The following is a 14,705-nucleotide window of genomic DNA, read 5'->3' as shown; positions in this document are numbered from 1 at the left end:
TTAAATTAATTAAAATAAAATGCTTTAACTTAATTTTTTTAAAAAAATTATAAATGGAATAAATTTACCCTAATGCTAATTCTAAATTTCTAAGTTAAGTACACTTATTCAAACCTAATCCAATATTTTATGCTCCATTATCTCCAATTTAATTTGCACTTTTTAAACAAAATAAATTTATTTATTGACTATTTAAATTTGTTTTGAAATTTCTATCAAAATGTATAAAATAACTCAAACTTCTTTAGTTATCAATAAATAAATAAAAAATTTTTTTACTAAATGTAAAATATGAGATTAGTTAGCAATTTGCAGTTACCAAGTGCTGTACCAATAGTAGAAGCTCCATCATTCCCAATTTGATTTTACCTTTTATATATGCAAATCAAGTTTAGTTCAAAATTTAAGATATTTTATAAATTAAAACTATTTTTAAATTAAGTAAAAATAAAATGCTTTAACTTAATTTTTTTTAAAGTTATAATTGAAATAAATTTACTGTATTATAAAGTCTAAATTTTTAAGTTAAGTACACTTACTCAAACCTAATCCAATATTTTATGCTCCATTATCTCCAATTTAATTTGCACTTTTTAAACAAAATAAATTTATTTATTGACTATTTAAATTTGTTTTGAAATTTCTATCAAAATGTATAAAATAACTCAAACTTCTTTAGTTATCAATAAATAAATAAAAAATTATTTTACCCAATGTAAAATTTGAGATTAGTTAGCAATTTGCAGTTACCAAGTGCTGTACCAATAGTAGAAGCTCCATCATTCCCAATTTGATTTTACCTTTTATATATGCAAATCAAGTTTAATTCAAAATTTAAGATATTTTATAAATTAAAACTATTTTTAAATTAAGTAAAAATAAAATGCTTTAACTTAATTTTTTTTAAAGTTATAATTGAAATAAATTTACTGTATTCTAAAGTCTAAATTTGTAAGTTGAGTGCACTTACTCAAACCTAATCCAATATTTTATGCTCCATTATCTCCAATTTAATTTGCACTTTTTAAACAAAATAAATTTATTTATTGACTATTTAAATTTGTTTTGAAATTTCTATCAAAATGTATAAAATAACTCAAACTTTTTTAGTTATCAATAAATAAATTAAAAATTATTTTACTAAATGTAAAATTTGAGATTAGTTAGCAATTTGCAGTTACCAAGTGCTGTACCAATAGTAGAAGCTCCATCATTCCCAATTTGATTTTACCTTTTATATATGCAAATCAAGTTTAATTCAAAATTTAAGATATTTTATAAATTAAAACTATTTTTAAATTAAGTAAAAATAAAATGCTTTAACTTAATTTTTTTAAAAAAATTATAAATGGAATAAATTTACCCTAATGCTAATTCTAAATTTGTAAGTTAAGTGCACTTACTTAAACCTAATCCAATATTTTATGCTCCATTATCTCCAATTTAATTTGCACTTTTTAAACAAAATAAATTTATTTATTGACTATTTAAATTTGTTTTGAAATTTCTATCAAAATGTATAAAATAACTCAAACTTCTTTAGTTATCAATAAATAAATAAAAAATTATTTTACTGAATGTAAAATATAAGATTAGTTAGCAATTTGCAGTTACCAAGTGCTGTACCAATAGTAGAAGCTCCATCATCTCCTATTTGATTTTACCTTTTATATATGCAAATCAAGTTTAATTCAAAATTTTAGATATTTTATAAATTAAAACTATTTTTAAATTAAGTAAAAATAAAATGCTTTAACTTAATTTTTTTTAAAGTTATAATTGAAATAAATTTACTGTATTCTAAAGTCTAAATTTGTAAGTTGAGTGCATTTACTCAAACATAATCCAATATTTTATGCTCCATCATTACCAATTTAATTTCCACTTTTAAAATAAAATAAATGGTTTAATTAATTATTTAAATTTATTTTAGAATTTAATTAAAAACATAAACTTTATGTTACCCAATGAAAAATGAGAGATTATCAAGATATTTACAGTTACCAATCGCACTACCAATAGCAGAAGCTCCATCATTTCCAATTTTATTAAATCTTTTATTAATATATTTATAAATAAAAAAAAACTAATAATTTAAAATTTTTAAAATGTAAGTTGAATAAAATTATTCAATTTCATTATTTTAATAATAAAAAAGATATTAACTTCATTCGAATATCTAAATTCTTAAGTTGAATGCATTAACTTAAACCTAATCCAACATTTAAAACTCCTTCGTCAGAAATTTTATTTTTACTTTTAAAATAAAATAAATCAAATTATTAACAAATTAATTATTTTAAACTAATATCAAAAATAAAAATTTTATTTAATTTTATTAGATCATCAAAATTTAAAAATTAAAATTACCTAAAACAAAATTTTAAATTAATAAGTGACATTAAGTTACTTAATGCTGTTCCAAAACAAAATGCTACCCTATCACCAATTTAATTATTACTTTATAAATTAAAAATAATTTGTTAATAAATAAATTTATTATCCTTTATTAATTAATTTAAAACATTTTAAAATTACTCAAAATATAAAAATCTTTTTAAATTTTGAAAAATGTAAAATCAAAATTAATTACCATAGCACAAATTTTAAATTCTCAAGTAATTAACAACTACCTATTACTCTACAAATAGCTGATGCTCCTTCTTCTCCAATTTAATTGTTACTAATAAAAAAATGTAAAATGATATATTAATAAAAATAATAGTCAAATTTAAAAATATTTAAAGATTAAAAGGATTAAAAATTTATTAAATTGTCCACCATTAATTTAAATTTATTCTTAAAAAAAACTAAAATGAATTACAAAAGGTTAATATCTAGATGAGTCAACATTTTACAACTACTTAATGTAGTACTTATAGAAAATGCACCTTCTTTTCCAAATAAATTAGCACTTTTTAAAGTTTTTATTTACAATTATATTTGTAAAATAAAATTTAAAATATTTTTTTAATTTATAAACTATAATCAATAAAGTTTACCTTGCATTTAAAGTTAAAGTTGTGAGTTAAGCACAACTGCTAATACCTTCTGCAATACTAGAAATTCCTCTGTCACCTATTTTATTTTTCCTTTCCAAAAAAAAGATATTTAATAAATGATTTATATGCTTTTTAAACAATACTATAAATAAATAAATATTACTGAATGAATATGTTTAATATAATTGAAATAAAATTACCAAAGTTGCATATTTAAGTTATTAAGCGTTTTGCATCTACTTAATACTTTGCAAATCCAAACTGCACCTCCATCTCCTAATTAATTTCCACTTTTATTATAAAATATTACTAAATATAATTTAGTAAATATAATGGAAAATGTTAATGAGATTTGAAAGATGAAATTAATTACATTAAATAATAAATAAATTAAAAAAAGTATACTCTAAATTTAGCTATAAACTGTTAAGATTAATTAGATTGCTCATAGTTTCTTCTAATAGAATATTTCCTTAAGCTTCAATATCATTTAATCTTTCAAATTAAAAATAAATCAATTAAATATCAATAGTTAGTTTTATTTTACCTAAGTTCTTGACAATCATGATTTCCTTCGTAAAAAATATTTAGGAAAAACAAAATTTGGGAGTATATTTAATCATTGCTATTTAAATAAATAAAATTTTAGCTATTTTAATTAAATTAAATTATTAATTAACATATAAATTATTATTTTATTTAGCATAACTAAAGATTAAACTTTTAGCTTTTTATAAATAGTCGAAATAATTAGGATTATCAAACAATGTTATAATTTATTAAACAATTTATTATTTATATTAAGATTAATTAGTATAATAAATATATTTACCTCACATTATTACCAGTTTCAACATATTTCTTTATCGAGGAATATTTAGTAAATAATTAATTTATCTAATCATCTGAAATACTTTCCTTACTACATGTTAGATTGATAGTAAAAAATAATTATGCAATTTAAGATAATAAAGATAAATTATTACTTAAGATTTAATACTAAAGACTTTAATTTTTAACATTTTACTAAAGAATTGTTAAGCTAAGCAACTTATTTATTACTAAGAGTATAATTTCTATTTATTTTATTAATAATAACAAAACAATTTAATTTATGAATAAATTAATGAATAAAATGTATGAAATTTTATTTATGTTTAATTTTGTAATTAAAATGAGAAAAAATTTTAAAATATTTATTTTTATTTAAAAAATATTGTTTGTTTTGAAAAATTTATCATTAATTATGAATGAATAAATAAATAAATATTTATATATATATTTCTTACTTTAACTGTAAGTCAATATGAGTTTGAGCTTTCAAGTTAGATTTCATTAACTGTTTATTTAAAAAAAAGATTTTATGATAATAAATAAAGTTAATAATGATAGATACATCTTATAGAATATTTTAAGTGTTATTCTATTACTCACTTTTTTTTTAGTTATTTCCCATTTATATTTCTTTGATTATTTATTTATTAATTATTTAATTAATTATGATCAGAAATTAATAATTTTGATTAATTAAAAAAAATTATTGCTTTTCTTTATGAAGTAATCTTATTTAATTTATACCATTCTAAAAAAATAAACTGTAGATTCTCCTATTTTAGTACCCTTAAATATATTTATTAACATTCATTTTTTGGAAATTTTTAAAGCAAAAAAATAATTTTTTCACAAAAAATTAAAAAGCCTTTCTTTTTAATAAAATTACAGGTAGATCTGATAAATTCTGACAAATTAAAATAAAAAAAGCAAGAAGGCTACTTAGCTTTCAAATTTCAATACCTGGATTAGCAATATATACACTTAAATTACACATGCGCGCTTTCAAAATAAACTAAAATAATTAGAGATAATATAAATACTCCCCTCATCACTATCACTGGACTAAAATAGAAAAACATACAAAATAAAAATTATTTTTTTCAAACTTAAGGATATAATTAATAAAAATTTTTCAATTTAATACTATCCATCTTTAATTCCTACTATACTTTTAAATACACTTTTTGAATAGAAATATTTAGATTAAATAATGAATGTTATACAACTTTTTTATGATATTTGTTCTTCAAAGCAAATTAATAATTGATATTTGATAATTATTAAATAATTTATTTGTTCTTTTTATCCTTTTATAATATATTAAATTTGGATTAATTACTTACTATTCAATATTTTTGGGAAAAAAAATAAATGAGATAATAGATTAAATAATAAACGGATTTAGAAAAAGTAATTATTTATTTTTTTAAGAGTATCATTTAAATTTATATTAAAAAATAAAAAAAGTTATTAAACTCTTCATTCTAGTCTCATAAGGTTCTCTATATTGATCTGAGGTAAAACTAACTAATTAATTAATTAATAATTATTTTTTTTATTAATATTTTTTGGAAATTTAAATTTTAATATTATTTTTCTAATAGAAATTATCACCTCTATTTATTCATTTTTATTTACATAAATATTTTTTAGTCTTAATTTTCACTTTCAATTTTTAATATTCATTATTATTTTTTCTTCATTTTTACAATTTAATAATTTCACTTTATAAAAAAATTTATTCATTTTGAATTGTGATACTTTTTAATATAAAAATATTAATAAATTGAAAACAAAAAAACTCTTTTGATTTATTTAATTGATTTATTTTTTTATCCTTCTTGTTTTTTTTTTTCTATTTTAAAAAAGCTCATTTTTCTATTTATAACTTTAATAAAAAAAATAAATTAGTTAATTTCTTATTAAATTAATATTTTTTCTTCATTTTTTTTCTAACTAAATAACTTACAAACTAATTATTTAATTATTTATTATTTCTTCAATATTTAAAAAGCTACTATAAAATTGGTGATAAACTTGCAACATGCTTAAGTTCTGCTTTAGGAAAGTGCACTAATCTCTCAAATTTAACACTTGATCTTCGGTAAAAATAGATTATTTGTTTTAGATTGTGATATTTTTGAATAAAAAAATGAATTAATATAAAAAATTCTTTTAATTTGCTTGATAGCTTTTTCTTTTTCTTTTTTATTGTGCTTGTGTTTTTTTTTTAATTTTTTAATTAAATCGTTTTTTATTTTCATTTTTTCTTTATTTTTTCCTTTAATTAATTAATTATTTATTTTCTTTTTTTTCAAATTTAAAAAGTGACAATTCAATTGATGCAATCGGTGTATCAAAATTGAGTTCTGCTTTAGCAAATTGCACTAATATATAAAATTTAAAACTAGATCTTCGGTATTAATAATCTATTTGTTTTAGATTGTGATTTATTAATTTTAAAAATGAATTTAAAATAATAAACCTCTTTTAATTTATTTGATAGTTTTTTATCTGATATATTATTTTTTTCTTTTTTTTGTGCTTGTTTTTTTTCTTTTCTATCATTGTCAATTAATTCATTTTTATATTTTCAATTTTAGCTTATATTATTAATTAATTTCTTAACATTTCATATTTTTCTTTTTTTTCCTTCAAACTATCTTATTAATTATTTATTTATTTTCTTTCTTTTCAAAATTTAAAAAGTGACAATTAAATTTATGATAAAGGTTTATCATGCTTAGGTTCTGCTTTAGCAAATTGCACTAATCTTTCAAATTTGATACTTAAACTAAGGTACAAATAGTTTATTTGTTTTGGAAATGATTTTAAAGCAATAAACCTCTTTAATTTATTTGATTTATTTTTCTTTCCCTTTTTTATAGTGCTTATTTTTTTCTTCTTCTTTCAATCTTTATTAATTTAACTCATTTTTTATTTTCGCCTAAAGATTTTACTATTTATTCATTATTTTTTTCTTCTAATTAACTAACTAACTATCTAACTGACTAATTATTTATTTATTTTTTCTTTAATATTTAAAAAGTAATATTTAAATTAGTGGTAAAGGAACATCAGATTTAGGTTCTGCTTTAGCCAATTACACTAATCTCTCAAATTTAACACTTGAGCTTGAGTAAAAACAGTTTATTTATTTTGAATTGTGATTTTTCGTTATAAAAATGAAACAACATAACTTTTTATTTGTTTATTGGCTTTTAATTTTATCTATTTTTCTTTATTATTGTGCTTCTTTTTTTTTCTTTTTTCTAAAAAAAGCTAATCCAGATATTTAAATTCTACTGGCAGGGTACATAATACCAGAGGAATTTCAATAAGTTTTTATTTTAAAATTGAATTCTTTTTTAGAATTCAAAAATGAATGGAGTACCATCTATTCTACCCCCCTCATCCAAATTTAAAAAAATAAAACTCTTTTAATTTATTTGAATTATTTTTCTTTTTGTTTTTTATTGTGCTTGTATTTTTTATTCATTCTATCTTTCTTAATTTAACTCATTTTTTTTATTTTCAACTTTGACTTTTATTATTTATGAATTAATTTCTTATTGTTTCAATTTTTTTTTTTCCTTTGAACTAATTAATCAATTATGTATTATTTTCTTTAATATTTCAAAAGTTGTAATTAAATTGGTGAAGTTGGTGCATCAGGCTTAGGTTCTGCTTTAGCAAATTGCACTAACCTCTCAAATTTGACACTTGATCTTGGGTAAAAACAGTTTATTTTTTTTTAGATTGTGATATTTTTAATACTAATAAGAATATAAAGCAATACAAATATTTAATTAATTTGATATCTTTTTATTTAATTTATTTTTTATTCTTTTCATATTTTTTTTCATTTTTCCTTTTAACAAATTAATCAATTTTATATTTTTTCTTAAATGTTTCAAAAGTGGTAATTAAATTGGTGCAATGGGTGCTTCAGGTTTAAGTTCTACTTTAGCAAACTGCACTAATCTCTCAAATTTGACACTTGATCTTAAGTAAATTCAGTTTATTTGTTTTGGGTTGTGATATTTTTAATAATAAAAATGAGTTTTAAAACAATAAAGCTCTATTAAATTATATGATGTCTTTTTATTTGATTTGTTTTTCATTTTTATTGAACTATTTCTTCTTCTTTGTTAATTTAACTCATTTTTTTATTTTCATCTTTTACTTTCCTTATTAATTAACTTATTTCTTATGGTTTCATATTTTTTCATCGTTTTTCTTTTTACTAACTAATTAGTTTTATATTTTTTCTTCAATATTTAAAAAGTTACAATGAAATAGGTGATGAAGGTATATCAGCCTTAAGTTCTAATTTACCAAATTACACTAATCTCTCGAATTTGACACTTAAGCTTTAGTAAAAATAGTTTATTTGTTTTAAATTGTGATATTTTTTAATATAAAAATGAATTAAAAGCTATAAAACTCATTTAATTTATTAAATAGCTTTTTATTTAATTAATATTTTTATTGTGCCTGTATTTTTTTTATTTCTATCATTTTTTATTTAACAAATTTTTTAAATTTCAATTTTTGATTTTAATAATAATTATTATTATTTCATTTTTTTTTTCCATTTTTTTCTTTTTACTAATTATTATTTATATTCTTTCTTCAATATTTAAAAAGTGGTAATGAAATTAGTGCACTTGGTGCTTCAAGCTTAGGTTCTGCTTTAGCAAACTGCACAAAACTCTCAAATTTGACACTTAATCTTAGGTAAAAACAATTTATTTGGTTTTGATTATGATATTTTTTAATACAAAAATTAATTTAAAACAATAAAACTCTTTTAATTTATTTGATATCTTTTGATTAGATTTACGTTATTTATAGTGCTTGTATTTTTTATTCTTTTTATCTTTTTTAATCTAACTCGTTTTATTGTTTTCAACTTTAGATTTTATTAATAATTAATTAATTTCTTATTTTTTCCTTCTAAATATTAAGTAATGAAAAATTTTTTCTTAAATATTTAAAAAGTGAGAATTAAATTGATGATGAAGGTGCATCAGGTTTAATTTCTGCTTTAGCAAACTGCATTAGCCTCAAAAATTTGACACTTGATCTTGTGTAAAAACAGTTTATTTCTATTGGATTGTGATTATTTTTAATCAAAATATAAATATAAAACAATAAAAATTTTTTAATTTATTAGATAGATTTTTATTAATTTTTTTTATTGTACTTGTATTTTTCTTTCTTTCTTAATTTAATTTATTTTTCATTTTCAACTTTTGCTTTTATTATTAATTTATTTAATTCATATTATTTAATATGTTTTTGTTAATATTTAAAAAGCGCTAATTAAATTGGCGCAATTGGTGCATCAGGCTTAGGTTCTGGTTTAGAAAAATGCACTAATATCTCAAATTTGACACTTGATCTTGCGTAAAAACAGTTTTTTTTATTTTAGATTGTTATAATTTTTATATAAAAGTGAATTTACAACAATGAAACTCTATTAATTTATTTGATAGCTTTTAATTTGATTTATTTTTACTTTTTTATTATTTTATATTTATTTATTTCTATCTTTCTTAATTTAGATAATTTTTTTATTTTCAACTTTTGCTTTTATTGTCAATTTATTTTTTTCTTATTAATTCATATTTTTCTTAATTTTTCCTTTTTTAATAATTATTATTAATATATTTTTTTTCAATTTTTAAAAAGATCCAATTAAATTGGTGATGAAGGTACATCAGGCTTAGGTTCTGCTTTAGCAAATTGCACTAATCTCTCAAATTTAAAACTTTATCTTAGGTAAAAAACAGTTTTTTAATTTTGAATTGTGATATTTTTTAACATAAAAATGAGTTTAAAACAAAAAATCTCTTTTAATCTATTTGATTTATTTTTATTTTCAATTTTTGCTTTAATAATTAATTAATGTCTTATTATTACATATTTTCCTTCTAATTAACTAATTAATTAAATATTTTTCTTAAAGGAGTAATTAAATTAGTGCAATTGGTGCCTCAGGATTAGGTTCTGGTTTAGGAAAGTGTACTAATCTCTAAAATTTGACACTTAATATTGAGTAAAGACACTTTTTTTGTTTTGGATTGCAATATTTTTAATTATAAAAATGAATTTAAAACAATAAAACTCTATTAATTTATTTGATAGCCTTTTAATTGATTTATTTTTCATTTTATTTTATTGTGCTTGCTTTTATTTTTTTTCTTTTCTTTCTTTGGTAATTTAACTCATTTTTTTATTTTCAAATTTTACTTAATTAATTTATTTTTTATCATATCATATTTTTTCATCATTTTTTTATTTTAGCTAACAAATTAATAATAAATTTTAACTCCAATAAAAAGTGGTCATATAACTGAGGAAATTGGAATGGACTAACTCGATAATAATATGCACTTTGGTTAGCAGGTCCATTTTTCTCATTAGTAAATTGGTGATAATGGTGCATCAGACTTAGTTTTTGCTTTAGGAAATTGCACTAATCTCTCAAATTTGGCTTTAAGTCTTTGGTAAAACAGTTTCTTATTTATTTTAGATTGTGTTATTTTTAATTATAAAAATGAATTTAAAACAATAAAACTCTATTAATTGATTTGATTTCTTTTTCTTTTTTATTTTGCTTGTATTTTCTTTCTTTCTTTTTAATTTAATTAATTTTTTATTTTCAGCTTTTTCTTTTATTATTAATTAATTCATTTCATATTATTTGATATTTCTTTCTTCAAACTAACTAATTAATTATATATTTTTTCTTCAATATTTAAAAAGTACGAATTAAATTAGTGATGAATGTGCATTAAGCCTAGGTTCTACTTTAGTAAATTGCTCTAATCTCTCAATTTTGACACTTAATCTTAGGTAAAAACATATTACTTGTTTTGGATTGTGATATTTTTAATAAAAAATTAATTACAAATAATAAATTTCTTTTAATTTATTTGATTAATTTTCTTTTTTATTGTTTTTTTTTTCTTTATCTTTCTTAATTTAATTAATTTTTTTTTTTCAATTTTTGCTTTTATTATTTATTTATTAATTAATTAATTATTTATTTATTTTTTCTTTTATATTTAAAAAGTTACAATAAAATTGGTGTCATGGGTGCATCAGACTTAGGTTCTGCTTTAGCAAAATGCACTAATCTCTCAAATTTGTCACTTGATCTTTAGTAAAAACAATATTTTAGATTGTGATATTTTTAGCTAAAAAAGTGAATTTAAAATAATTAAACTCTTTTAATTTATTTTTTTTCTTGTGCTTTAAATTTTATTTCTTTCTTTCTTAATTTAATGTCTTTCAACTTTTGATTTTATTTTTAATTAATTAATTTCTTATTTTTTGCGTTTTCATTAATTATTAAATATTTATTTTCTTCAATATTTAAAAAGTTAGAATTAAATTGGTGCAACTGGTGCATTAGCCTTATGTTCTGCTTTAGCAAAATGCACTAATCTCTTATACTTGACACTAAATCTTGAGTAAAAACAGATTTTTGTTTTGGATCACGATATTTTTTAATACAAAATTTAATTTAAAAATGATAAACTTTTTTAATTTATTAATTTATTTTTCTTTTTCTTTTTTATTACTCTTATTTTTTTAAAAAAATTTAAAATATAATTTTTAATTTAAAATTTTATTTTATTTAATTTTTTTTAGTAATTTATGCTAATTTATAATAATAGTTTTAACGGAATAAACTAATTATAATCAGAGCATTTGAAAATAAAAAGCAAGAGCCTTAAATCAAACAGATTAGTTTTATTTTAATTATTTTTAGATTTCTGATATACAAGTGATGAAAAAGGATGAGTAAATATTAAATATTTGTAAAAAATATGCTTTATTATATAATATTTAAAATATGATAATATATTAATTATTATTTATATATTTACAAGCATCATATATATTTTCGTAGTTGAATAAATAAACTCGATTTTAGATAAAAACAAACGATCAAAGTTTTAAATACTTGCTTGTGTCTTATTAAATTATATATAAAGATTTTATATGCCTGTTTGAAATTCATTTTAAATATCATTCATCATATTAAGCAATTTGAGGGGTTAACAATTTCAAATCCTAAATTTCTATTAATATTTTTACTTATTATGAGAAATTAGATACTATATATATAGTATATAATAAATTTTTGGAATGAGAACTCACACAATAACTTTATTTTTTATTCATTTTATACAAAAATTTATTTACTTCATAGTTTTTTAAATTTTAAGTGTCTAATATAATTTGATAAAGGTATTATGGTGTATTTAGAAACTAAGATTAAAGCTAATAATAATTTGTTTATTTATTAATAAAATATTTTAAGATATTATCATAAATTAAACTTTAGTTAAGCTACATATATTATTTTTAATGCGCTTTAAACAATTTATAGTGAAAAGTAATTATTTTTAATCCATAATTTATTAAACAAATATTTGTTTTAAAGTGAATTTAAATATTTTTCTTTATAAATAAATAGATTGTTTTTTATTTATTTTTATATACTTATAAAATATTTTTTAATTAATTAATATAATATAAATTTCTTTATGTTTTTGTATGATTTTTAGTTTAGTGATTAATAATATTAAGAATTGTTAATACTCTTTCTCTATCATCCAACAAATGATTTATCAAACCTATAGTAATGGTTTTTATCTCTATACAATTTTATTTTTGTTAGATTTTTTACGTAGCCCTAAGCAAAACTTAAGGCTTATAATTAAGAGGAAAACAACACCTAAAACCATAAGAGCATACCCATAGCGTGGAAAGCCATGATTTTTTCCACCTGAACAATTTAAGCCACAAGTAGTTGTAGAACAACAACCGTACCCATCTTCACAATAATACTAAGTACCATCTTGATTCCCGCATACCTCGTATGCATAAGCAAATGATAAAATTATTGAGACCAAAAAAAGCAATTTTGCTATCATATTTTAAAATTTGAATTAATTTACTATTTATTAATTTAATAAATATTTATGTTTTAGTATGGTCTTAACCTTTAATGTTATTATCTTAAAAATTAAGGAAAGTATCTTAAGGTTGAAATATTTCCTTTTCAATTTTTTAAATAAAAGAAATAAATTGATTAAAAATACAATCAAGCGTGATTAAATAATCGGATGTTAACTTTACTATTCTAACCTTATAAATGCGATAAAAAGATTTATATAAATAAAAAAGTTCATTTCATTTTTTCAACAATAAATTCAGCGTTTAGAATTTGGCGATAGTTAATCTTAAATTTCAAATTTAATATTTATAAATCATATTTCTTCCATGATAAAAGACTTATGGCATTATAATCAAGATTTTTATTTATATTATTTTTTGTAATCTGATTCTTTTCTAATCAAAATTTACCTGTAAAACGATGTAAGCTATTTTTTAAAGTAAATTCAATTTTGTAATTGGTTTAATAGAAATTAAGATTTATCTTTACACATTAATTAAGAAATCTTCAAATCTAAAGAGAAGCAAAAACTAAAACAATTAAGAAAATAATTTCTTTAAAAATATAGAATAAATTTTTAATTTTGATTAAATTAGTTAAACACTAAACTTATTTCAAATATTTTAAGAATGAGTAAGTAAATAAATTTTATACCCCTATTTAATTAATTAATTAAATTGTAAGTTAAAAACCCAAATTAACTAATATTAGCTAGCCTATTTATTCCCTTAGATAATTTCTAAAAATACAAAGAGATATTATGAATAAATAGACTTGATGAGATTATATAGAAATATAAATGAAATTCATAGAAAAATTTGATTTTTGATAATTTAAAATCTAAAATATAATTTTAATTTAAGAATATTAATATTAAATTTAATAATAAAAGAAAATCAAATAACTTATTTTTTGTAAATATTTACAAATATAAATTTATCTTTTTTTATTTTATTAATAATAAAAAATTTATATTTCAATTTAAATTATATTTTTTATCAAAAAAAATATGTTTAACCAAAATTTATCTGATTTTGTTTTAGTATTTATTGTAAAAATTTATATTTTACTGAATAATTTGAAAAAAATAAAAATAGATTTAGAAATTAAAAATAGCGCTAATTTATTTACATAAAAATAAATTAAAAGCCGCAAATTAATTGGTGATTAGGGTATATCACAGTTATCTTCTGCTTTAGCTAAGTAAACTCATTTATTATCTTTGACACTCTTACTTAAGTAAATATTTTATTTAATATTTTATTAATTTTTTTTTTTCTTTATTTTTAAGAAAATATATTTAAAAATAAAATTAAAAAGCAAATAATATTTTATTTATGAATTTATAATTATCACTCACTCATTTATTCATTTATTTAATAGCTTTTTATTTATTTATTCTTTTTTTTTTTTATGGGTTAATATTCTGATTCTACTTTTTCAATTTATCAAATATTTTTCTTATTAAACATCAAATTTATCTGAACTTAAAAGGGAGAATAAAATGAGTGAAAAAGGTGTTGAAGACTTAAGTTAAGCTTTAACTAAGTGTGTTAATCTCTCAAATTTGACACTAGACCTAAGGTAGAAATATTTTTTTTAAGATTTATTTTATTATTTATTTGTTGTATTATGTTTGAAAGAAAATTAATTAGTTTGTAATATAATTTACAATATATTTAATTATTTTCAATTTATCTTTTCCCAACTCAAAAATTTGTTTTATATTAATTTTACTCTTAAAATCATTTTTAAATATTTGTAAAATATACTCATATTTATATACATTTTTTAATCAATACAAATAAATATATTTTAAATTCATTAAAAGGGAGAATAATATTAATGATTTCAGTGTATCAGAATTAGGTAATGCTTTAGAAAAGTGT

The 14,705-nt window shown here is 18.3% G+C and overlaps 4 protein-coding genes across 4 annotated transcripts in view; 2 read left to right on the top strand and 2 right to left on the bottom strand. All coding sequences in view use genetic code 6, as the record gives it.

The window, feature by feature from the left end:
- Positions 1–279: 279 nt before the first annotated feature.
- Positions 280–4,458, bottom strand: TTHERM_01442810 (tetratricopeptide repeat protein; the record flags this gene model as incomplete). Its single annotated transcript, XM_001013429.3, has 21 exons — positions 280–369; positions 500–589; positions 711–800; positions 931–1,020; positions 1,142–1,231; positions 1,364–1,453; positions 1,575–1,664; positions 1,795–1,884; positions 1,965–2,054; positions 2,167–2,256; positions 2,371–2,460; positions 2,594–2,683; positions 2,825–2,914; positions 3,003–3,092; positions 3,203–3,292; positions 3,408–3,497; positions 3,550–3,627; positions 3,835–3,924; positions 3,989–4,078; positions 4,292–4,341; positions 4,399–4,458. Coding segments are annotated over 21 exons (1,808 nt in total), but the record flags the coding sequence as incomplete, so codon positions are not given.
- Positions 4,459–5,207: 749 nt separating this feature from the next.
- On the top strand, positions 5,208–11,641 carry TTHERM_001442802 (hypothetical protein; the record flags this gene model as incomplete). The annotated part of the gene is made up of 19 exons (XM_012796971.1): positions 5,208–5,246; positions 5,304–5,353; positions 5,851–5,940; positions 6,165–6,254; positions 6,546–6,635; positions 6,886–6,975; positions 7,480–7,569; positions 7,757–7,846; positions 8,125–8,214; positions 8,487–8,576; positions 8,841–8,930; positions 9,159–9,248; positions 9,534–9,623; positions 9,811–9,900; positions 10,187–10,351; positions 10,611–10,700; positions 10,921–11,010; positions 11,231–11,320; positions 11,623–11,641. 19 exons carry the CDS (start codon positions 5,208–5,210, stop codon positions 11,639–11,641), a joined length of 1,623 nt encoding a protein of 540 aa, XP_012652425.1.
- Positions 11,642–12,487: 846 nt separating this feature from the next.
- Positions 12,488–12,793, bottom strand: TTHERM_01442800 (transmembrane protein, putative; the record flags this gene model as incomplete). The annotated part of the gene is made up of 1 exon (XM_001013428.1): positions 12,488–12,793. The coding sequence occupies one exon, from the start codon at positions 12,791–12,793 to the stop codon at positions 12,488–12,490; it is 306 nt and encodes a 101-aa protein (XP_001013428.1).
- Positions 12,794–14,320: 1,527 nt separating this feature from the next.
- The window catches only part of TTHERM_01441800 (hypothetical protein), a gene marked incomplete at both ends in the record, with an annotated part of 745 nt that continues 360 nt past the window's right edge, over positions 14,321–14,705 (top strand). The window contains 2 exons of the mRNA XM_001013427.3: positions 14,321–14,400; positions 14,648–14,705. The exon at positions 14,648–14,705 is cut by the window's right edge and continues 142 nt beyond it. Of these exons, the coding sequence (XP_001013427.3) occupies positions 14,321–14,400; positions 14,648–14,705 (138 nt within the window). The remainder of the gene's footprint in view (positions 14,401–14,647) is intronic.

This window comes from Tetrahymena thermophila (genome assembly GCF_000189635.1).
Source record: "Tetrahymena thermophila SB210 genomic scaffold scf_8254681, whole genome shotgun sequence".
In the NCBI taxonomy this organism is placed as follows: domain Eukaryota; phylum Ciliophora; class Oligohymenophorea; order Hymenostomatida; family Tetrahymenidae; genus Tetrahymena; species Tetrahymena thermophila.
This window is presented reverse-complemented; position numbering and strand designations above follow the sequence as displayed.